Source organism: Pseudopipra pipra, chromosome 5 (assembly GCF_036250125.1).
Source record: "Pseudopipra pipra isolate bDixPip1 chromosome 5, bDixPip1.hap1, whole genome shotgun sequence".
In the NCBI taxonomy this organism is placed as follows: Eukaryota; Metazoa; Chordata; class Aves; order Passeriformes; family Pipridae; genus Pseudopipra; species Pseudopipra pipra.
In genome coordinates, this window is record NC_087553.1 from 20,365,414 (window position 1) to 20,390,851 (window position 25,438).

Genomic DNA, 25,438 nt, shown 5'->3' on the forward strand with positions numbered 1-25,438 from the left:
TGCTCTTGTGGTGGTGGGTTGATCCAATACAGCTCTTCATTTCTAGGGTGTGGTGTTTCCTGCCTCTAGCCAGATAAATTATGGGGTCTGTTGAGGATATTGCTTTTAGAGGCATATCTACAATTAATTAAAAGAATCCACAGTGGTACAAAATATACCAGCTCTTAGAATTGTCATTATCCCAAATATTTGAAACTTGCTGAAATTTAATGTGGGCCAGTAGCTCTCCTTCACATCAGTAGTCAGGCACATTTGGATTCTTCTGACTTTGGTAAGATTAACTATTTATAACTGAATTGAGAATTCCTAGAAATAAAAGTGTTTTGTTGTGCAAGACCTGGAGCTGGATTATTCCTCTAAACAGAAGAGATCTCTTTTGTTCTCAGAAAGTGGAGAGGTCATTTAAGAGTGAAAGAAAATAAGGAGAAAATATTTCAGCATGACATTGGATTCACACTGAACCTTGGTCCCTTTGAAGTACTTTTGTTATAATGGAATTGTGCAGGGCTGAGTTGTGGATTGTACATCCATGACTTATTTTGGTAATTTACTGCTTTCCTATCAATAGAGGCACTATTGTCATGGCATAGAATTGAAAGTAAGATCTACAAAAATTCTGAGAATCACAAAGAGAAGCAAACACTGGTTTTCAGAGGACGAGGATGAACAGAAGAGAGTAACAAGAGTAAAATGGAACTTGCAGTAATGCAAAAACAGTTTTTAGTAATAAAAAGCCATCTGTTGAAGTTTCCATAAGGAGACTGGCTGCTTTGTTGTATACATGTGCTATGTTGTGAAGCTACAGCAGTGATGTTTGTTGCATCATTTTTCAGTTGCGTGACAGAAAACATGGCAGCTGGGAAGATAAGTTGCCTTATTCCTTCAAGTCAGTGTATATTGATTCTTAGTGTTTTCAAATGATTGTAGAGTAGAGCAGAAGATGGTAGATCAATGAAGTCATCAGTAGTTATCAGTAGTAAAGTGTATTTCATATCAGTTTCATGAAGTTGAAAAAAAACCTTTAAAAAATTTAAAAAAAGCTTTTTAAAAAAAAGCTTTAAAAAAACCCAAAACAAAACAGAAAAAATCCCCAGCTACACAGCTCTTAAACCAAGTTCCAGATATCTACAATCACGTTTGCAGTAGTTTAACTAGATTGGCTAAATGTGTGCCTTTCACTACGACACATGCAGCTTTGTGTGAACATCTTCCTCTCTATGTTGTGCTCAGAGCTTGTTAATTTGGAGGCACGTCTCCACAGTGAGTGCAAACTCTGCCAAGTTGACTTTGTGCAGCCCAACTGCAAATTCAGACCAAGGCACCAGGCCCCTACTGTCAGTTCACACAGAACAGCTCCAGCCATAAGCAGCCTTGCTGTGTCTGTGGGGCACTGCACTGAGCCCAGCAGGGTTTGAAAGCCTACAGGGCAGGTTTTGTGGCTGTGCACATCACTCTGCAGAAGTGGTTATATCTGTTTGTGATCTCTGCTGAAGTAGCAGTGGAATGCTCTGCTGTATTACACGAGTATACAGCTGAGTGTGAGCTTGGGAATCCATGCCTTCTACTTAGTTAACACTAGTAAAGCTGTTTTGAGTGGTGTTTAAGAGTTGTCATTGTAGAGGAGCTTTAATGATACATCTCAGTCCCTAAGCACCTTCCTGAGGAACCTTCTCAGAGGTACTGCTAATGGATAGAAATTAGCTTCTTGGCCAACCTAGATCTTTATTGAAGTGGAAATCCATTACCTCAGTATTTTCCAAAGGTGTCTACAGACTGCGTTGTTTGAATTATCATTTGCATTTTGCATGAAGTAAGATACATTTAAAATTGAAATTCTTATTGTCAACTATTTGGTTTAACAAGTATTACTGGTAACATAAGGCTGAAGACTGTCCAGCTCCTCCCAAATAAAACCCAAGGCCTTTGAGTAATACCCTGTGCCTATAGTTGTTATTGCTTACATGTCTAAGAACTCATCATGTGATGCTGCACAGTTGTGGTTACTCCAAGTAGCAAAGTTATGTTGCTACATCTCATGGGGGGAGTCTGTCATTGTTATTTCTCAGCTACACAGGGCTTACTTATGTGTTTCTCCGTGGTAGCAGTTTTTGCTGTGGATTTTTGCCTTTTTCTTAAAAAGCATGAAGGAAGCAATGGAATCAGTACAGAAATTTCAGTTCTCAGTGTCATTTACAGTCACTGATTATAGATTTGCTAAGGAAACCTCTCAGGGGAAATATAGAATTGTAGAAACATTAAGTTTGGAAAAGACCTCCAAGATCATCAAGTCCAACCTTTGTCTGAGTACCACCATACCCACAAACCAAATCACCAAGCACCATGTCTGCTCATTTTTTGAACACTTCCAGGGATTATGACTCCACTACTTCCCTGGGCAGCCTGTTGAATGCTTAACCACTCTTTCAGTGAAGAAATGTTTCCTAATATCCAACCTGAACCTCCCTTGGTGCAACTTGAAGTTGTTTCCCCTTGTCCTGTCACTAGTTGCCTGTAAGAAGAGACTGACCCCCACCTCACCACAACCTCCTTTGAGGTAGTTGTAGGGAGCAATAAGGTTCCCCCTGAGCCTCCTTTTTTGCAGACTAAACAGCTCTAGCTCCTCAGTCATTCCTCATTGGGCTTATCTTTGTTCATCCTGACAGTGAAGTCAGCTTGCTGCAGGTCATGTCACCCAAAAGAACAAGAGCTGAGCCTGACAACTACAGATTGTGCTCAAAATCTAGTGTTCCCTTCTCCTACAAGAAAAGAATTTGAATTAAGCACAGTTTTCATGCTTGACCGTGTGACTGCTTATGTCATTGTGTGATGTGGTTTCAAACAAATGTTGGAGAAACCATCTTTGAAGGGAAAACTGGATTAATTAGGAATTTGTTAAGTATGTTAAAAGTAAATGGGCATGTTGGGAAATAGTCTGAACAAACTGACAGGATGGAAAAGAGAAGAGGAGAGTGGACTCCCAGAATCTTCTGTGTATCAGCTGGTACCATGCTGTAGTGTAGCAGGATGAATGCCTTTCTTTTTTTCCCTTTTATCTTCTTTTTCCTGCTGAATGCACAGATGAATTCAGAAGGTTAATGACTGTCTGTCTGTTCCCTTGCAAATCATTCATTGTAACTTAATTAAAAGTCACAAAGCTTTTCAGCAATGCATGATGTTATCATATACTCCAAATTTAACCTCTAATATTTAGATGTGGGTCTTAATTGATTTGTTTTGCAGGAGGCTGCCAAATATGAAAAGAAAGTGATGGTACTGGACTTTGTCAAGCCCACACCTCAGGGAAGCTCATGGGGTAAATTTCCTTTCATTGCAAACCTGTTATAAAGGAGCTTTATTCAGACTCTGACTCTCATCTTTCAAATCTGCCACACTGATGTGGAAACCATATTCTGTTCCTTTCTCTCAGGTCTTGGAGGAACATGTGTAAATGTGGGCTGTATACCTAAAAAATTGATGCACCAGGCTGCTTTACTTGGACAAGCCTTGCAAGATTCACGCAAATTTGGATGGCAGTTTACAGAAGAAGGTAAAGAAGGACACTTTATTCATTTTTGTCATTTGCACCAAAAATCCTGAGGTTGTTCTCACAATCAAGTGCTTGTTGCACTAAAGCATGTCTGCTTTTAACAATGTGGAGCAACTTCAGAGAGATTACACATAAACTTCAGTGCTTTCAAGTCTAAAGCCATGGAGCTTTTTGTCTTCCAGCTTATCATCTCTTTATTAATAGCTTCTGATCATGTTAGTAATTGATAAGATTGTTGTGTGAATAAAAGCAGTAAGGCTCTGCTTCATTTCTGAAAGTACCACAAAGTCTAAGGGAATACCCCAGAATATCCCTGTTAGAAACTTCATATAGTTGCAAGCAAAGATTTCCTTAAGTCTCTGTCAGTACTATGTAAGAAGATGAATTTTGCTTTATATTAGCTCCAATGTGCATGGTTATAGGACTGTGATTTATTTAGGATATAATGCTGTAGTGGGGAACATCTCTCAGAGATGCAAAGTCCTCATTTGTCACCTTCTCAAAGCATCTGCCAATATAATACTCTCGATAATGCAGTAAGTCTGAATTTTCTGTGTTTTAAGTCATATCAGTTCCACTGTGACCTCTCACGTTGTCTATGCTGATGTAATTATTTGGATTTCAGTAGAGTTACCCTGGAATAAAAAAGGAGTAAATTAAAGGTGACTGGGTCATAAAAGAAATCTGACTGAGAATACAAGTTTCGCTATGGAAAAAGAAAATCTCAAACTGAAAGATGAACTTTCCTCTTTTGTTTCTGACAGTCAAACACAACTGGATGACTATGACAGAATCTGTTCAGAATTACATTGGTTCACTGAACTGGGGCTATCGGGTTGCGCTGAGAGACAACAAAGTCACATATGAGAATGCATATGGAGAATTTGTCGGACCACACACAATTAAGGTACTCCCTAACCTTGTTTGCTGTGTCTTCCTACAGTACGTTCTGAATAGAGATGCTTTTCAAACAGACTAATTTTTCCCAACACTCACTTTGGATTAATACTTTGTCTGTAGGCAACAAACAAAAGAGGAGTTGAGAAGCTGTACACGGCTGAGAGATTTCTCATTGCCACTGGTGAACGACCACGCTACCTGGGTATACCTGGAGACAAGGAATACTGCATTAGCAGGTAAAAACAGAGAGGAATATGAAGTCATTCCTTGTGTGTAAGAAGCATGAACAGTGCTGCTTGGTTGCTGGTTTTCTTCCCTATGTAAATTTTTGTTAGGGGAAAGTAGGGGTAGGAGAATACCTATAGACAGACTTTAAGGTGCCAAAAACATCGGTGTCTAGTAGACACCACAGGACTGGAGTGGCTGTCTAGGATGGTTCTGTTCCTGACTAATAACAGCAGTAACGAGAATGTCTGAAGCCATGTGTGTGTTAGTCATAAAATGAATTCATTGTCTCTACCCCAGTTACCAGTGCACTCACTTCCCCTCTATTCCTCATGGTCTTTCAGTTCTGAAACTGAAGAGCAGAGTTTGCTTGGAAGAAACCTCCGTGCTCAGCTACCAAGAAAGCAGGAGTGGCATAGCAACTGATGTTATGAAGTTGTTAGAAATGTATTGGTCTTCATTCATTTTTTTTCCAGCTACTCAGTGAAGTTAATTCAAATTTTGGGAAAACTGGTTTCAAATGGCTCGTTAATTGATAAGGCCAAGCAATTCTAGCATCATTTTGACCAAAAACATGTGATGTGCAGATGAAATGTGTTTTCCTATCAGAGTAACTTTGAAGTTATCTAATGTAGAAACAGAGGTTCGAATTACAGGCTGGCAAACCTATGGCAATGAAATAAATAACTGGCATTATCCCTGTGTAACCCATACACCATGTGGTATGTTTCCTTCTAATAAGTGGTAATGAAATTAAAGATAATAGATAATATAGCTTGTAAAGGGTGCTTTAAAGTAACATTACGGTGGAAGAGTCAGGAATTCCAGACTTAAAGACTATCAGATTGAGACTATAATTCCGTATAATCTTCACCGAGTTCCTTGGGGGATAGGAACAGCCTTTAATTACACAATGACATTTTATTCCACCACTCTGATGAAGAGACACTTATTTTAGAGTTAAATCTTTGGAGAATTGTGTTTCCAAAATCTAAGTCTGTGTTGAGCAACTGAGGTGCCTCCATGAGTCCTGGCTTCCTTGAGAAGCCCTGATTTTATAGTCTGGGTCCAAAGTGTGGTAGAACTGATGTAGCTTGATGAAGCAGTTGAAAGAAATGGAAAGCAGGTAAATAAACATGTTTTCCTTAATTTCATACTTCTGTCTCTGCTTTTTTACTGTGGTTTGCATTAATGTGGTTTTTTGTCTGTGTGTATTTGACACTGCATATAATGCTTTAGCAAAAGGAATAAGTCTTCAAAAAAGTGAAGATGGTATTTTTATCCTGAAGTTGAACCCCTTCTTCTTTTAGTTCTCAGGAGCTAAAATTTACAGCAAAATATTTAAAGCAAGATTCAGAGGTGAAAAAGACCCAACAACATATCTTTTTAACAATTTGTCCTAAATTTCTGTTAAAACCCTCAACATTTTTGTGATGATTCAGAATTTTCTTTTTTGTGTGTGTGTGTACTCCTAATTATAACTTTTTAATCTGTCGTGTACTGATCTTATATGCCAGATGAACGTCCATAAAATTAAGTTGGTTTTTTTTAGTGAGCACGAAGAGGAATAAAGTCCTATTGTTACAGAATAAATTAGATAAATATAAAGCGTGATACATTCTTCGGGCTGCCTTTAACTGTATTTTCTTTTTTCCCTCTATTTTTTTTTTTTTCTCCTAGTGATGATCTTTTCTCTCTGCCTTACTGTCCAGGGAAAACCCTGGTTGTTGGAGCTTCCTATGTTGCCTTGGAATGTGCAGGATTTCTTGCAGGCCTTGGATTAGATGTCACTGTAATGGTGAGATCCATCCTCTTAAGAGGATTTGACCAGGATATGGCAAACAAAATTGGCGAATATATGAAAGAACATGGAGTCAACTTTATTAGAGAGTTTGTGCCAACCAAGGTAGGCTCAAAGTGGTATATGACTACAATTGATTGGGATATACCCATCCTAATGTTTTAAGATGTAAATTATTTTAACGAATACAGAAGCTGAACTTACAATACAGGATCTGCTATGATATAAAATGGGTTAATTTTTGTTTCAAACTGAGTAAATCCACGAACCCTAATTAATTGAAAGGTACAATTTAATCTTAGTATTAAAGTTTTGTGAGATTCCAATATTCATTGTTTTAATCAGAATTAGATGGGTTGGAGTATGTTGCATTGAAAATGTTACACCTGCACATCCTGGTCTTGCAAATGTTGAATAAACTTAAATTCAGCAGTTGTCCTCAAATCTGTGAAACTTCTTGCAGGCTCATAGTTAAGCAGATATATAATTTCATATAAGATCAGGCTCCAGTGCATCACAAATAGTCATATTTTTCATTGCCAGTTCTCAAATTCTCAGCCGGCAAATACTGTTTATATGCCCAGGACTAGTGGACTCTCCAGAAAAGTAAATTGGCTTTAGAAGTATCCACCTATATTGTTTATTTGGCAGAGTCCTTAAATATTTGGTCAATTTTTGTTAAATTCAATAAGAGTACTCCTGCAACTAGCTACACGTATAGGCACATGTACAGGCAAATTCAGGTTGAATTTGAATCAGATTAGATAAATTCTGGAGCTTTTCTAATTAATTGCTTTATCAAAGACTTCAAAGGGTGCTAACAGTATTTTCTTTATGTTTTTGTTTATTTTTTCCACAATAGTTAGTGCCTAGTTATTCTGAAATAGGAAATCAGATATTAAGCAATTTTCAATTTGGTATTAAACCAGCATGTTATCGAGTTTAAGACTTTGGGGATTAAAGCATTAAATTCAGTGAAGACTGTTCATTTTCACCTTTAGCAGTATCAAGAGTAGTTTTAAAAATGCTCTTGCCAGTTATCACACTGTCTGTCTGACTCTCACAGAAAGAGAGTTGCTGTGAGAAGTCAAAATGGATGTTTCAAGGAACTTAGTTTTTACATGTCTTTGTTGCATAAATCCCATGCTGTATAAAAAACAGGGATGATGATCTAGCTTTTGTTTCAGACATATATTTTTGTAAGCTCAGATGTGGGATGAGACAGAGGGAAGCACCAGGTGCACCCTGGGAAGAGCAGTCCATCACCCTAGTCACAAAATGCACTTTTGTCTATTTTACCCTGTCACTTCAGTACATGTCTTTGATTTCAATGGGAATAAAATATTTGTCCCTGTTTCTGGTTGAGAATACCCTCAACTTAAATTGCTGGGTATGTTTTTAGCAGGTTTTCTGATCTCTTTCAAACATTGTTTTTGAAGTTATTCATTTTGTGCTTATTAAAACCTTTCATTGGGACGTTTGAAGGCAGACAATGAATTATTACAAATAATGCTGCCTTTGAACAGGAGCAACTTCTCACAGTGATTCTTTAAAGTTGGTAGGATGGCGCAGTAGGCTTTTTAAAATTAAGAAAATAAAGGACAAGGGTAAAAACTTTGTCAGAAACTTTACTTTTTCTCTCTCTAAATACTGAAAATGAGGTAGGAACTAGGGCAGGTGTTGAAAAGTACCTTTTCATCTGTAGGATGAACACTAAAATGTCCCAGAATTATGTTCAGTGTCACACACTTACATGTCTCTTGTATGTACAGCCAGACATTGGAAGCAGGCAGGTACCATGCCCTTTCTTGGGAGGGCAAGGGAAGGACTGTAAGGACCGTGGCTCAGGATATCCAGTCCTTTCCTCACAGTCCATATATTAATATTAATGGAAATAAAGAATAACCCACCAACATAGCTTCAAATTCCATTCACTTATTTAGTTGAGAGGAAAAGGTATTTGGAAAAGAATCAGTGGTATTGCTCTTTCTACCTTATTGTTTTCTGATACATTTGGGGAGTAGAGGGTGGAAGAGGGGAGTGTACATTGAGTTTTGTTTTGTTCTACATAAATGGTCATTTTTTATTACTATGAGCAAAGAGCACAGTTGTGAAAAGCTTTTTTTTCTTGCTTCGCTAGAATAGACAGTGAGCTGCTGCTTTGAGAGAGAGTGTACATCTGGATCTGCAGCTAAAACTAGGAATATTTATTTCAGCTGACTCTGGGAAACTGATGAGGCTTTTTTCTTAATCTGATGGTGTTTTTGCAGCCATTTAGAGCCAGTTGCTGCCCTCTCCTGCAAGGCCATGGCACCTTCTATACTGGGCTAATGTAATTGAAACAGGGCAAAGGCCTGTAGTGCTGAGGTCTGAGCTATGGCAGTGGCTTCCCATGGGTGAAAGGGACAATGGTCGTCCAGAAGCAGCTGGAGAAAATGTCTGATGGTGTTTCCAGGCCTTGTAAGAGTTTCCTTCCTCCTCACCTCCTCTGTCTGCAGTGGACACCAGCAGCTCACACAGTGGACTTGGACAAGAACTTAGCTAGCAGTCAACTTTTATAAACAGAAATGAGGTTTTGTTGAGTTGGTCATAAGAATAAATGCATAGACATGGAACAAAATGTTTAAATATGCAAGCAGAAATGTAAAGAATCTTCAGAATAAATGGTTAATTTTAGATTATGGTTAAAACACTCCCAGTGATATGTGGTGGGAAAAATATGCTTTTGTATATTTTTATTTGAAATTACACTTTTTTCTTTTATCCCCTCTCCCACTCAATCCTCAAAATGTTGTAGGTTGAGCAGCTTGAGGAAGGAACTCCTGGCAGATTGAAAGTTACAGCCAAGTCCACAACAGGGGACCAGATAATTGAAGAGGAATACAATACTGTGAGTCCTGTCTATATATGTGAAGAATGTGAAATAGCCTTCCATTTAATGTTGGGATTTTGTGGGGTGTTTTTATCCACATGTTAGATTTTTTAAAATTATTTTAATCATTATAATATGCTAATTGCACACAATCAACAGGTAATTAATGTGAAAAAAGTCCCAAAATCCATGATCACTGTGCCTTACCAAATCACTTGCATGCTTTTCAAACCTGTTTCTTAGCTTAGAGATGTAAATGAGCTTGGTCACGTGGAATCAGTTGCAGGATTTTTCCCTGGCCTGATATTTGTAGTAAATGATAAGTAATGATTTGTAACAGCTTTCATAGTAACTAAAGCATGTTTTGTAGTTAGCACAAAACAATGATCTCTGCAAGAGTTAAACAAATGTCATTTCAAGACCTGTTGTTGACACATCTTCATAAAAGCAACTAATGCCAACTTGTGGCAAGTCAGTCAGGAAGCTTAATTACCCACTTAAAACAGTAAAATTGCAGTGTGCAGGTATGCTATTGTATGTTTGATTGACTGTTTCCATCACACCTCACTCCAATCATTTTCATAGGCCTTAACGCTGAAAAAAAAAAGTTGGGAATAGAGTAGTTGGAAGTACATAGGATGCAAAAAGACAGTCACTTTCCAACCTGGGACTTTAGACTGCAAATACTGTGTGCCAGTGACCTGATGTACCTGTATAGTGCATCAGTCATCCTGTAACAAGGACATGCCTCAATGCATCTGAGAGCCAGTATTATGAAAAGGTTTAACAATAACAGCAGCGCTGTTGCACAGTGTTGTACTACTGGGGTTTGTTTCTAGTGAAAGCTTTTTAGCAAGCAAATCAATACCATCCCTTCATTAAGGAAACTTCTGATTTCTTACTGCTACATCTTTCACTGAAGTGGTCACCCCCTCATAGAAGCTGTGAGCTGTGTGTGATGTGTTTTAAGGCCTTCAGCTCTGAAGATCTGGCATGGCTTGGTCATCTATAAGACTTGAAGCAGATCACTGATTCCTTCAATACAGTTCTTAGCTGTCACATGGGAAGCATTATGTAGTTAGCTGGGCAGTTGTCCCAGACTGCAAAGCATATAGCAATTTTCCTTGTGATAGCATAAGCTGGAACTTGATTTGCCTGTTAAGGTAGCAGAGTTGATAGGGTGGGTAAGAATTTGGCCTGGTCTGTCCATCATTCTGAACAAATGTTTTAACAAAAAATGTTCAACAAATAATATCCTTTGACAGTGACTTGGCTAAGAGCCTATATAAGCAAATAATATTTTCTGATCAAAACAAATATTATTTTATGATATTTTTATTTGATTTGTGTAAACATCTGAGTTTTTTTCCTAAAGAACCCTTTCCTTAGGGAACATTTTGAGGTAACCTGCTCTGGTAGGGATATGGTGTAACACTTTGGTATAAAACTGCAAGGAAATAGAGTATCTGTCCCTAACTGATTTGCTTAGAATACTTTTGGGGTACTTTTCTAGGGAAAGTTATTTGGCTGTTTTTAATCTTAGCATTAAAACCTGATATTGTTGTGTCGTGGTGGTGGTGTGGCTCGTCTTGGACTCTGTGGATGTACAATGGGTAACAAACGTATTCACCTTACTGTGACCAAGCCTTAGATACTAATCTTCAGTATATAATGAAAATAGTAACCAAAGGAAAATGCACTTCTGAGGTTTTAAAAAATCAGTAACATGCATTGCTATTTTGCAGGTGTTGTTAGCAATCGGAAGAGATCCATGCACAAGAAACATTGGGTTGGACAAAGTTGGAGTGAATATCAATGAAAAGTAAGGACAGATGTCTCTATTCACTCATTGCTAAGCTTGTGTCGTGTACTGTTGCAATGGTGGTGGTGCATAGACATTCAAAAGCTTGGAGGACAAATTTGTCCCCTGTTTGTATACACTTGAATGAGAGACTGTTGCAGAAAGCTGCATTTTCTCCCACAGTGCTGCTACATTTGCTTATTTGACAATGAACAGTCAATTCCTAATTGCTGGGACTCAAAAGTGTCTGTTCCATTCTGTCTAGGTTCACAGCTTCTTCCAGTTACAGGGTTTTCCAGACTGTGCCAATTGTTCCTTGTACTCCTTTATTCTCATCTCCTTGTTTTTGTCTCTCTCACCCCTTGGGGCAGAGATCTGTGTGTTCATACAGGCTTTTAGTGCAGTGAGTTCAGTTTATATTTTAATATGTTATTTTGAAAGATAAGGTCCAAGTAGCATTCCTTAAACTCACAGGTGGAGTTCTTGATGTGTTTTAGGTTTTGGAGGAGTTTATTTCTTGCCTTGGAGCAACTCTTAGGAACAATCTGTCTCTTGTAGAGGAGTATTTAATGTTTAATGTAGTGAGGTCGTTGCACCAGGGAGTGGAGCTATCAGTAACATTTTCAATATCAGTAACTAAAACATCTTCCAGACATGTGAGGCCTCGAAGATCTTCCCTTTGAAGAAAAGACACAGGACCGTGAACTTGCCTGCTGCAGGGTTTTTATATATGAACATGGTGACTGATGTTGCCAAAGGGAACTGTTGTGATATTCCAAATAAGCGGAACTTTTGGTCCACTCAAAATTGACAGACCTGTGTTGTCTTGCAGAACAGGGCACATCTTTCTGATGTCAGGACACCTATTACCAGCTTAATAGAATGAATTATAAAGTTACTAGCATAAACTATATTATTGTTAATGAGCAAAATTGAGGAAGTTGGATTTTTAATATGGGCATTCCACTGGTCTCTCAAGTGACTGTTTGACTGTTTCTGTGCCTGTCTGGTTTCCCTGTTACATGTGTTTCCTGTGGTGATTACTACACTACCTCATTTATTGATGAAGTAGGAAATATTAATAATTAAAGCCTTCCATTAGCTCAGTACACTTACAGCTAAAAAGCTTGCTGGCTGTCCCTTAGGTAGGGTGTCTAACAGCTTGACCTGTCTCTGTGTGGTACCCTGAAGGATAAGTTTCTATAAACTGCTTCAGTCACTGGACTGGAATTTCAGTAGTGGAAAAATTCTTTTGTCCTACAAGTGGAGTGGGAGACTGTCTCTTCCTTTAATTCCTGAAAGTTGCCTGTACACAGCTCAGCTGGTGGTAGAGAGTGTTTGAGGAAAAGATTTATGCCTTACCAATGATTCAGGAGACAAATTGCAACTTCACAGGCTACTCCTTGTCCAGTGTGTGAATTCCTGTAGTTTTGGTCAAATTTGCACTACTTTACATTCTTGCCTAAGTCTGTAAGATTGTGAATATGACTTCTTTCCCTCATACTTCACATATGTGTCTTTCTCTTAAAGCTAAAGGGCCTAACTCCTGCAAGGTTATTTACACCTCCAGTCTTCACAGCAGCACACTTAGATTTTTTTTCTTGTTTAATTCCAATTGCAGAACAGGAAAAATTCCTGTCAGTGATGAGGAGCAAACAAATGTGCCGTATATCTATGCTGTTGGAGATATACTGCAGGACAAGCTGGAACTCACACCAGTGGCAATCCAGGCAGGAAGATTGTTAGTTCGGAGGCTTTATGCTGGGGCAACCACTAAGGTAAGGAAACAGTTGCCACAAAACACTGTCACTGCTCTACTTCTAAGTGCAGAGTACAAGCCTGCTTGTTTATGGAACACCCAGAAGAATTTAAAGGATTAGCTTTGATGATCATTTTAATTTTCCCCTGGCAAAGATATTACTGCAGATGTGTTCTGCTAATTGTGTGGGATGAAATTAATACTTTATGGATTAAACAGTAGTCTCTTTTTTTTTTTTGCCTTTTAAGTGGGTTTATTTTTCTCTCTGAGTATAATGATAATAAAATTAACTGCGATCATTTAGCTTGTTTTTAATTCTACCACCTTCCCTAAAAGTCAGCAATCTTCCCCATCCTATTAAATGCTTTAACTCCAATTCATAAGCAGTTTCCTAAACCTACCTATGATCCCTAAATAGAGTATAATAGGAGTTTGTGATGCTCTTAATTTCCAGTGTTATTTCCACTAATTTTTTTCACCTCTCATCCATGTGTTTTCAATGTAATACACGATCTGAGTTGTAATTGAATAGGGACACAAAGGAAGATCAGAGGTACCGATAACTCAGCACATATTTAAACCTGGGTAGTTGAAATAATCGATTCGGTGTTTATGGTTCATATTAGTGCAGTTATGGGTTTCAGCCAGGTTATGCTTGCTTAAATGGGAGCAGTACAGGTACTCATCTACACCTTATGTTTAAACCAGGAGGAAAGAAGAGTGCCTTTAAAGAACTGTTATCCAGGCACCACTGGTGTGGGTGCTTGTCTCAGCTTCATAACCACAGGGCATGAGCATAAGGGTTTCTTCTCTTTTAGACCCTGCTGAATTCATATCAGGTTCAACTGTTGGCCAGATTTAGAGCTTGATTGAGTTGTTTGTTTTACGTTGGCAGGTATTGTGGTAGCAGAATTCTGAATCAGTGTGCAGAAGTCATTGCGTTAGCCAGGCAAAGTTTAAGGAACCATAGCAGAAGCCAGGTTTTTTTCATACTGCAATACTATGGATATGTCTTAATTTACATATAACAGTCTCTCAAGGCACAAAAATCCTTATGCTGCCAAAGGAAGCATTATCTCATTCAATGAATTCTAAAAATGAGTAACTACTTAAATGTGAACCTGGCTTACGTTTATGTTGTAACAAATCTGGAAAAGGTGATTGTATGAAACATAATGAGGTGTTATGGATAGGTGGGGAAAGGACAGTAATCAGCATCTTAGTTGATCCCCAGTCACAAAGGAGATTAATTAAAGTTGAAGTCTATAGAAAATAAAATTACTAGAAATTAAATAGAGCTAACCAGCCTGCTAGTCTGTTTTGGCAGAATGACTAATTTGGTGGGTATGGGAAAAGCAGGGGATGTTTGTTTACTTTGACTCTAGTAAAGGCTTTTGGCACTGTCTCCCATAACATTGTCATAGACAAATGGATAAAGTAGAGACTGGGTAAGTGGGCAGTGAGGTGGATTGAAAACTGGCTGAACAACCAGGTTTAAAGGGCTGTGACCAGCATTACAAAGACCAGCTGCAGGCCAGTCACTGGTAGTGTGCCACAGGGTTGGATACTCACTCCAGTACTGTTTAACCTCTGAATTAATGAATCTGGATGATGAGACAAAATGCACCCTCAGCAAGTTTGCAGGTGATACAAAACTGGAAGAAATGACTGGTGCAACTGGTGTTTGTGCTGTCACTCAGAGTGGAGAAGTGGGTCACACTGGAGAAAGGGACTGACGGGAATCTCGCAGCGTTCAGCAAGAAGTGAAATGTCCTGCACCTGAGGAGGAATAATCCCATGTGCCAGCATAGGCTGGGAACTCAGCAGCTGGAAAGCAGCTGAGCAGACAAAGCTTCAGTAGGTCTGGAGGACAAGTTGACTGTGAGCCAGCAATGTACCCTCATTGCAGAGAAGGCCAGGGATATCCTGGGCTGCATCCTGCAGATGCATCCTGGCAGAGCATTGCCATCAGGTGGAGGGAAGTGACCTTTTCCATTCCAGTTGAATCTGGTGAGATAGATTTGATTTTGTGTCCAATTTTGGGATCCCCAGTACAAGAAGGACAAGGCAAGTCCAGCAAAGGGCCATGACTATGATTAAAGTACTGGAGCATCTGACACATAAAGAGAGGCTGAGACAGCTGGTAATTTAAATACCCTACAGAAGAGGTGGTTTGAGGGGCTCTTATATCAATGTGTATTTATGCCTGAGGGTAGGGAGTAAAAAAGACAGAGCCAGACTCTTTTGAGTGGTATAAAGTGCAAGGGCAAGAAGCAATGGATTCAGACTGAAACACAGGAAAATTCCATTTGAACATAAGAAAAAACTGCTTTACAGTGAGGATGGTCAGGCCCAGAAGTTGCCCAGAGAGGAAGCCTCTGCAACACTAAAGCTGCAGTGAAGTCAAGGATCAGTGTTTGCCTCTTATGATATCTGACTGGGCACATGGTATCAGCTCTTGTTCTAGCTGTCCCCCAGAAGGGCTGTAATCCATGTCTTTGGTTCTTTGATGTTGCCTAGGTCACAGTTGATAAAAAAAAAATTATGATTTTTGAACGGTGGTGGTGCTTTTGCAACATCTCCAACTAAAAATAGCATGCTTTATAGAAATGGTTGAACAGTCTACTGTTCTACTGTTTTTATCTCCATTTTGGCCTGTATCTGGTATGTTTTTAAAATAGGGCACTGAATTTCCTTTTCCATTTAATCTGTGCACACTAATGTTAGTGTGGTTTTAAACTGTCTTTTTGTTCTTGCTCTAGTTAACACCTCTGGAATGGACAAAGCCAAAACTGTACCTTAATTTAAAACAATTTTAAAAAAACAGAAGAGCTTTCAGAATTATGAATAATCCAGCTTTTCTTCCTGTGTTTCAGACTGCTGAGTGCTGATTTTATTACTGATGTTGTATGTTTTTTTGTTTTGTTTTGAATGCCACACAGTGTGACTATGTGAATGTTCCAACTACTGTATTTACTCCTTTGGAGTATGGAGCCTGTGGGTACTCTGAAGAGACCGCAGTGGAGAAATTTGGGGAGGAAAACATTGAGGTAAATGCCTTAATTTCATCTGGGCTTTAGGTTTCCAATTTGTGATTTAAAATAATGTTAAGAGTCAATTAACACAGCATTCTGTGCTCTGATGTAAGGGCAGGAGCTGACTGGGTACATTTTTTGTCTTCTTTGACTGTTCCCGGACATGTTATAAAAATAATCCTCAATTCCAATAGTTCTAATTGCAGATATGTTCTATTTTTGGCAAACAGGGACATGAAGGTGGAATATTTGGTTTAAAAAAAAAAAAAGAAAAAGGGTTTCTTTGTGCCTGCAAATACTTCAGGATAAATTAAAACTGGGTATGGGCTGGAAGCAATATACTGGTTTTAATGTCAAAGTGGAGCTTTTTGTACCTACAGTGGTGGCAAATTCCTTGCCATGGAGATTTTTACTTTATAAAGCCAAATGTTTTGCTCATTTTTCCTGTTTACTTTGACTTTGTGAAGAGGTATGTGCTTAATTTTACTCACATGAGTAATCTCTTTTCATTCACTGGGATTGCTGGTCCAGAGTGAAATTAGACATATATGAGCACTTAGTGCCTGAGGCTGTTCTTACAAAATACTGTACTGACCACATTACAGAAAGCATAAGGGGAGGAAATCTCACAATAAAATGAACTTTTGTGTCCTGCAAATGTCACCCAAGGAGCATTATTTGGAGGAATAAGCAGATAAGTGGCAGTTCACAAAGTTGAGAACTTATGTCCCTCTTAGCTGATGTTTTCTGAAATGGATGTGGAGAAAAAGAAGTAAATATAACTCAAAATGTCAGTGTGTAAAGTAATGTTAACCTGACCACAGGGCAAAGGCTTACATTCTTTTCTGCCCACAAAGTTTGCATATACCCAGTCAAATTTTTGTTATTGAGTGAAATTCTTGCTGTTATATGTGAAACACTGGACACTTTGTTGCGAAAAATGCATTTTTGATTTTCAAAACCGTTTTTTAAAATGTGCATGAAGAAGCATTTGTGTTCTGCCTAAGTCCTCATTTAGTGAATTCTGACCTCTTTATCATGTCACTTTCTTGGCTTTTTTTGCAAGCCTCAGTAAGATTATTGAGCGCATCTGTCATTCAGGCCTGTTAAATTTCGGTTTGATAGTGATGCTTATAAATGCTTTGTAACCCCATTAATGTGGCAAAATGTCGAACTGCCTCTCCTAGTTTGTGAAGGAATATATTTTTACTGGAGTTGTGATCAAATAAAATTTTATTTCAACCAGCAATCGATTTGAGATTAGCTTATAATGGGAGCTGCCAGGAGTTCTCGGTAGAACTGTGCCTAAAAACGCCCCATCATTTTCTGATATGTGTGCTGTACAAGTCGGTGAAAAGCCTTACCTGCAATTTGGGATTTGTCCAGCTGGGGCAGACAGGAAAATATGTTGTCTTTTAAAGTACTTTCCATTTTGCAGTGATATTCTCATTTCTCCTAAAACCAGACTCTGAAGCTATTTCTTCCCTCTTTCTGTTCAGAGGAACATTTTTGCCTTCATTTCAAGTAGACCCAGAGACAGTACAGTCTTCTCTGAGGGAAGGTTGTGATTTTGTAGTTTAATGAGAGCATGGTGAACTGCTTCCTGGAACTTTAATGGCTTCTCCTTTTTTAATTACTGGATGACACCAGCACTTGTTTTGCAAAGACTTCCTTCTCTGGCGTTCATCAAGGGGAAAGAGCATCACCCTGATTTCAGATATTCTAAATGCTATGTACATAGCTCATTATTTAAGATAATCTGGCAGTTTTTGAAAGATTATGCTCTCTGCTTGGAAATTACATAACTCCTTTCTAACCTGTGTTGTACTTCCAGGTGTACCATAGTCATTTCTGGCCTCTGGAGTGGACTGTGCCGTCCAGAGACAACAACAAATGCTATGCAAAGATAATTTGCAATATTCAAGATAATGTAAGTGCATCTTTTTTTCCAGGGAAAACAGTATCTTTATGTTCATCATAGGGACCATTGACGATACAATGTCTATAAATAGGTTATTTTTAACAAATTAAAATTGATTTAAATTTGTCTACCTTTTGAAATATAGTAAATATTTATAGTGATACAATACTCCTGTTTATACAAAATCAACCCTTAGTAAAAAAGAAAATTCTGCCATTGCTATTTGTATATGGTACTTCTTTCATACATGTAAAATGAGAAGTAGATATCTCTAAGACTGTTCATTAACTTTGAAAAGTGAGCAAATCAATGCATGTAGAAATGGTTAGAATTTTTATTGGTTTATTCTCTCCTCCCCAAGCTTGGACATTCTCTTCTGGGAGATTCTTCTCTCTGAAATGGAGGTGTCTCAGAAACCATCACAGCTTGTAACCTCTGCAAACCCACACGTGCTTATAAAACTCTTGAGCTTGTTCTAACAGGATAATGTATTTTGCCTGCACAAATCTCATTTAGGGTGATAATGCCAGGATTATCCATGGACTAGGATAAAATTTCCTGGCAATGGAAATGTACAACACCTGCTGAAGCAAAAGCAAAATTACTAACTGTTTAAAAGAATTGGTGTGTCCATCTCTGAATGATCACCATGTGTTTAATTGATGATTTTAATAATATGAATTATTATGAAGACTAATATGCTGTTAAAATGTAATCCTGCTAAGATAGTGGCATATCTATCTGTCCTTAATTTTGTAAAACTTGCAAACCTGTCAGGTTTTGACCGTATCCTCTATCTGGAGGAGTTTGCACTAGTGTGGAAGGTATCTTAGAACCCATAGTTATGTTCTAATTCAAAGTTACTTAAGAAAATGAAAAGGCTTAATGGTGATTTAAAGTGTTTCATTACTTTGTTTTCATTTCTTGTCCTGAAAATTTGAAACATGTTTAAGTATCTAGAGGTAGAATTGGAAGTTACTCTGGATGAAAAATAATTCAGTAACTATTTAAAACTCTTATTACCTTGGTTGCATTACTATGGTTTTATTCTTACATATGTCTCTATTTTTAAAGGAAAATAAGGATAATTCCATTTTAGTTATTACCCAATTATAGCTTTTCTTATTTAAATAAACCCTGTGGCAAATCTCAGTCCTCAGACTGAAAGAATAATAACTTTTCAGTGTACTGAGTATCCACTGCATCGAATATATGTGATATTTAGTGGAAAGAACAGACAACTTTTGATACCCAACTGAGCTACATCTATGCTCAGCAAAATCTGATTAATTCCCTGAAGGCCACTAAAGCCCACAGCAGCTGGCATGTGCTAAAGGAGACTTACTTTTCTTTAAGAAAAGCAGGTCAAGTCAGTACAGCTCATTCTACTGAGTGTTTTCTGAGGATACATGTGGAGTTTGACATATTTTGCAACTGAACAGTAGTATAGATATGAGAAGTGTGAATAGTGTCTTCCTTGTAACTGGATGTTTGTTTTGCCAGTCTCTAGGTATATTGTCTCCCAATGAAAGCAAACACTGCAACCAGAGTAGTCATCAGTTTAGTTATAACACACTTCTTGCCACCAGTTGTGTCTGATTAGCCACAACTTCAGCTTGTGGCCCTTTCCTGTAAACAACTATCGAACTGAAAATTCTTCCAAAGACACAGACCATGTAGCCACCTACCACAGGCCCTGCTGTTGAAAACCAGGGTGCTCATCTTTACTTAGGCAAGCATTCTGTTAGAATAGCTTGCCTGAATAAAATTAAAATTCATGTTTGCAATTTGGACACACATAATTGAGCATAGAGCATAGGGTGTATTAAATTTGTATGCTGCTGATGTAAGTGCAGGACTCTTGTACAAAACTTTGCAAGGAAGCTGACTCCTGAGCTCCTAGTTGAATCTTTGCAGAGAGAGAACAAAATTATACCATCTCCCATCTGTTGGTGCTAATGATAGTTCACGTTTTAGTGGTTACATTAATTTGTGATATATTTTGTGAGCTGGTTGTTATATACTCTGAGTAAGAAAACCTTACATGTTGTCTAAAGAGAACTGAACGCATGATTGTGCTTGCATTTGATTACCTTTGGCATTTAGGAGAGAGTCATTGGTTTCCATGTCCTTGGTCCAAATGCTGGAGAAGTCACCCAAGGGTTTGCAGCCGCCATTAAATGTGGGATGACAAAAGAACAGCTGGACAACACCATCGGAATTCATCCTGTCTGTGCTGAGGTTTGTGTTTGAAGCCACCTCATAGCCCAGCTTTCATAGCATTCTGGGGTAGGGTGTTGGAATTCCGAATAACAGAGCTCTGTTAAAGAGGTCTGAATTTGGAGGAAAGGACGGGAAATTACTTGGGTTTAATATTTAGAATTCTAACATTTAGGTTTAATCTGGGATATTTAATTTTTTTTTGAGTGTATTCATTTGTGAAAAGTTTATGACCTCGCTTAATCCAGTGCTCTCTCTACTGGGAAGTATAGAATTTTCTTCCCACTCAAGATTATGAAGGCTTATGATACTATTTCTGCTAAAGTGGTGGTAAAGCTAAATTGGGGTACTCAAAATAGGCTTATAAACTGGTGCTGTGGAAGGGGACTGGCTATGTGACAATTTTTCTATTAGATTCTGCCCTTTTAAAGATTTTTCCTTTATTCTGTAGGCCTTCACTTCATGAGGCCACACAAACATTTCTTCTTGTGTTTGTCTTGCTGTTCCTCTTTAATGAGGAGCTCAATTTTCTGTAGCAGGTGTGGGACAGCTCCTCCCAGATGTAAATCAGAGATGCTCCATTGACTTTAGTAGGAATAGGATGAGTTTATATTAGCTGAGGATCCCTGAAAACATGTTCATGACCCAAGTCTTTCTACAGAATCTCTGTTTGCACCTGCTTGTTTGAGCTACAGAGTGTTGCAAGGGTGCACCAGGATGCTGCTCTGCAGAAGTGACGTCCACCTCTCTTGTTTTATGTTTCCAAGGTGGTACAGTGTAAGCAATGTAATATGAACTCCATTAATGGAATGGACTGCTAGCAATCTGAATCATCTTCAAAGCATCCACAATATAGATCCTGTTCTTCTCTGTAGTATCATCTGATGGTGTTCTTGAAAGCCCTTGGAGAGGGGTAGCGTGTCCTTATCTTACCAGGGGCCCTGTGGAGGGGGATCTCTGAGGGAGGCATTCAAACCTGTGAACTCAAGTGGGATATTAGCATATGCAGTGTGAAGAGAGGATGACAGTCATAATTTATTCTGGACATCTGAGCTGCTAAAATTGAAACTGAATAGAATGATGATTAGATATAATTCAGGGAGGTAGTTTCAGATAATCATATTTGTTTGAGTGGGGGAGGAAGAAATTGGCTCAGGAGAAATACGCTCTTTAAAAGCTCCAGGGAGCAACGATCATTTCTAGTGACAGTCTTCAAAAGACTTTTTTATGCTTTTACTTAATTTAATCTCTTGAGCAGTAAACAAAAATCAAAGTGCAAGATAGCAGTCTTTGATTAAAAAAATGCTTAAAAATTGTTTGGAATTTGTGAGGAATGAGCATATCTAGATGAATAGAATTATGGATAATAACGGTGTTATTTTTAACTTATATCCGTGTAAAAGCTAAGGGAAATGAAGTCTGATTTGAGCAGGATGGGGCAGTGTTACAGGGTTAAATGCTGACATCTTCACTGGCACTAGTACTAATTCATTGCTGAGTCTTCTGTGAAATGTGGTATTATTCCACTTGAAGAAGACCTTAAGACTGAGGGTCCCATTCTCACTGCTTTCAAATTAGAGCCAGATTTCACTTCTCTTATTTGAGCAGCATTTTATTCTGCAGAAAACATGAGCTCAGAATGGAACTTCTTCCCAGGCAAAGTCCAAATAATTGCGAGCACAGAGTTGTTAGGACCTCAGCCTTACAGAGAATTACATCTCAGCCTTGATTGTACTGTGCTGCTTGAAATACAGGCAGGTATAATCAAGCATCTGCTGAGATGATTCTTTCAGCTAGCTAACAGTGGCTTTCCAGCCATTGGATCTAAGATTTTGTCTTCACTAAAATAATGAACAAATTCTGTCAAAAACCTCCTGTTTCCAGTAATTATCAAATGATTCCCCATTGGCTTACTAGCCTTAGGGAGCTGTGTGGTCCCCTAGCACACCTAGAGCTTGTAGTCAGGCCAGGAAGAAAGCAGATAAATTTTGCACATTTTAATCTTGGTCTTTCAAAGTGAAATAACAATAAATGAAGATTCCCATACATTTTCAGCCTGTGGATCAGAAATAAAGAGTTCAAAACCCTGCCTCAAGCAATGCACTATAGTTTAAATATGCCACTGTTCTTCTGCCATATACATTAGGCTTGCATTTGTCTTCCTGATTTGTGCGTAATGCTTTATGTGCTTATAGAAAATGGAAGAGGTTTATCATTTATTGATGTTGTTCTCTGAAGAGCTGCTAGCAGCCTTAATGCAGCAAAGCTTCTACTTAGAGAAATATAGGGCTTTCTGATCCCCATTATCTTTAGATACTCCAATGTTATTTGCATAACTGAAATGTGTATGTACTTTATTCTGTGCTAAGTTTATTATTCCTGAGAGATGGCTTTGATGATAGCTAATTATTGCAACTTTGAAGCATTTAGACAGCAGTGGTTTTGATTTCCTTTTTTCCTTTCTATATTATAACTATGCAAAACTATGCAATTATTTGCATAGTAAAGTTATAATGTTAAATAAGTTTTTGTAGAATTTTTCTTCCTGAATTTTGATATCTGTTAATTTTACAATAATTAGGTTTGAATATGTTGTTTTGTTTAAAGTGACCTGAAAACAGTAAAGATTGGAATTTTTCAAAGTGGTTTTACTGAGTGTTTCATAGCTATTGTCAAGATACAATACAGATCCCAGACATAATACTTATATCAGCTGTCAGTTCCACATTTCTATAATGTCTAGAAAGGCACAAAAGCAAAATTTATGTTCTCTCCAAATGCTGTGGCCTTGGGTTAACTTCACTTTCCCAAACAAAGAAGTTATCTTTGAGCTATAAAGACACTTATTCATTCAGTGCACAGACCAGCGTTTATTATTTCTGAGCTCTTTCCCACAGTAAAAACTTAGGGCATTAAGACATGAGGTGGTATAAAGCCATGTGACTTCCTTAATACATTCTTTTCCACTGTAAAAGGAAGACCATAAGGTGAATGAAGAGAACAAAGGTTATTTGTATGTGTGTGTGCTTTCTAGTGCCAAGGATTTTAAATGCACGATTTTCATTATTATTTCATTACTTGAAGAAATGGCTGCAGTTTTGAGCATCATGCCCAACTAAATCTTTTAGATTAAAAAAAAAAAGATTCATTTTAGCCATACTGAGAGTCTTTCTTTTTCTCTCTCTTCAGGTATTCACCACCCTGTCCGTGACTAAGCGTTCTGGTGAAAACACCCTCGTGAGTGGATGCTGAGGTTAAAGAGCCCCATTCCTGTTATTGCCAGAGACTGGCTTTCACCATAGTGTCTGACTTGTGCAATTCAGAAGAAAGATTTGGGGAGAAGTCATCCTCAGACACCTGCAGAAATGTGTAGAGCTTAACCTGGACATTCCATGGTCCTAAGGAGAAGAGCACTGTGGAAGTTGGTCACTTGTGGTGATTGGCTGGCAATGAACAACGCAATGGGAATATTGACTGTCGAGCTGGCGATTAGCAGGGCATTTAATGAATGCTTTCATGAAGTCATAGCCTGAAGCCTGCATTGTCTGGTGGGCAGTGATGGAAGAACTGCTAACACAGCTGGACAACAACTGTTTTGCTTTGGTTTTATTCCTCTCTAGTTTCTTTCCTGAACATTCCTTTCTAGTTCTTTCTGGAACAAAGAACTTCCCAACTCAGAAAACTTCTCACAGTTTCAGATAACTGTATAGTGCCCCTGTGTGCTGTGTTATGACACAGCAACTGCAAGGTCTCCTCATGAGCATGCATTTTACCAGCTCATATGCTTATGGAGGAGAAGTTGTATCTACTTGTTTGATCGTGACGAAAAAGATAGCGTTGGAAAAAAATTTAGCACCATCTAAAATAGCATATTTCTGGCCTTCCAAATTGACTATGTTGTGACTTTTTATTTAGAGTGCCTTGTATGTGAAAACGTTCTTCTTAGAGAGAAAGGAACGTACTTTTTATTAAGGCCTTTTTATACAGAAAGTTGTTGGGTTTTTTCCCTGAGAGTAACAGTCATGTGTATAACACAGATGTGATGATCTTAGCTTTTCTTGAAGCTTATGGGATTATAATTAATCCAATTTGGAACTGACAGAATGCCAGTGTTGAATGAATTATGCTTCCAGGAACTCTGTGCAACTGTATTAAATTTGAGTAAATTCCTTCCTCTGCAGGTGAGCTGTTGTAAGCTGCCCTGTTTCAGGTCTAAATTGGCCTCTTCAAACACAACAGTATTGAGACTTTCCCTGAGATTAGTGGGCCTGTAAAATAAAAAAAAAACAAACCAAAAACCAAAAACAACCCAACCAAACATCCCCTAAAACAACCAACTAAACAAACCCCCCACTCAACCTCCAAAAACCAATAATGAAAAGTCTGTTATGTAGATAGGGCCTAAAAGTTGTATTTAGTTCCATGTGCGCTTTGTTTTATATTTAATTAAGAAAACAATTCTTTTAAGACAGAGATTTCCGTGGAAAATATCAGATTCTTGCATATCCCTCCTGTATTGGATAATCTACATACACATTTGTCAAGAAATGACAAAAATGCCTCTTTTAAATGGAAATTAATGTGCTTTGTGATCTGGTTTTCCATTTCCCTCTCTTTTTAGCAGCAAGGTTCAGATTACTTTTATTAAATGGTTCTTGGGAGTTTAGTATTGTGGTGTGAATAGGGGATGAATTCTCCAGCACTCTGAGCACAATGCCTTATGCCTAAATTCCTACCTGGTAACAAATTCATGTATTTCTACTGAGATTTCTAAAATAGTGTTGTAAGTTATTTTTATAAACTCATACATAACTGAATGATTTTTAAACATGTTTTGTATGGCATCTAGATGGTCTGTGATGGTATTTTTCTGGCCAGTTTATTAAATAAATTGAATATTTGCACAAGCAGATGCTCATTTTGATGCCTCTTCTAAGCAGACACCAGACGACAGCAAGCCGACTGTTTTTCGAAAGGCCAGAAGAGGGCACCATGATAAACCCAACAATCTCTTGAATTTTGAAGGTAGATACTTCTCTGAAAAACGGGGTTTGAGGCTGTTTCATGTGAAATTTTTTTTACATGTTAAACACTTGAGAAGGACATAATTAAAAACAAGAAATTAGTTAGGAAACAAATCTTCCACTGTTTGCACTAGCTGCCATCTGTGTAACTTCTGAAAGCCCAGGAGTGCAGGTTTCTGAGCTGTTGGGCAGTGTATCTGCTCATATTTAAACACGTGAATAGCAGCATTTTCAATCAGGTCTGTAGGAAAGTCAGATCCTGGAGATCCGGATCCTTTATTTCTTGGAGGGAATAAAGACATGTATGAGCTTGGCTTTGCAAGGTTGGACCCA

At 38.2% G+C, this 25,438-nt stretch overlaps 1 protein-coding gene across 2 annotated transcripts in view; it reads left to right on the forward strand.

The window, feature by feature from the left end:
• Positions 1–24,988, forward strand: part of TXNRD1 (thioredoxin reductase 1) — a 42,507-nt gene extending 17,519 nt beyond the window's left edge. For both annotated transcript variants that reach the window (XM_064654838.1, XM_064654837.1), the window contains exons 4-15: positions 3,241–3,313; positions 3,428–3,547; positions 4,312–4,454; positions 4,568–4,683; positions 6,353–6,578; positions 9,271–9,363; positions 11,091–11,167; positions 12,768–12,924; positions 15,848–15,955; positions 17,775–17,870; positions 19,968–20,102; positions 23,271–24,988. In XM_064654838.1, the coding sequence (XP_064510908.1) occupies positions 3,241–3,313; positions 3,428–3,547; positions 4,312–4,454; positions 4,568–4,683; positions 6,353–6,578; positions 9,271–9,363; positions 11,091–11,167; positions 12,768–12,924; positions 15,848–15,955; positions 17,775–17,870; positions 19,968–20,102; positions 23,271–23,333 (1,407 nt within the window). In that variant the 3' untranslated portion in view covers positions 23,334–24,988. The remainder of the gene's footprint in view (positions 1–3,240; positions 3,314–3,427; positions 3,548–4,311; positions 4,455–4,567; positions 4,684–6,352; positions 6,579–9,270; positions 9,364–11,090; positions 11,168–12,767; positions 12,925–15,847; positions 15,956–17,774; positions 17,871–19,967; positions 20,103–23,270) is intronic.
• The last annotated feature ends 450 nt before the right edge of the window (positions 24,989–25,438 follow it).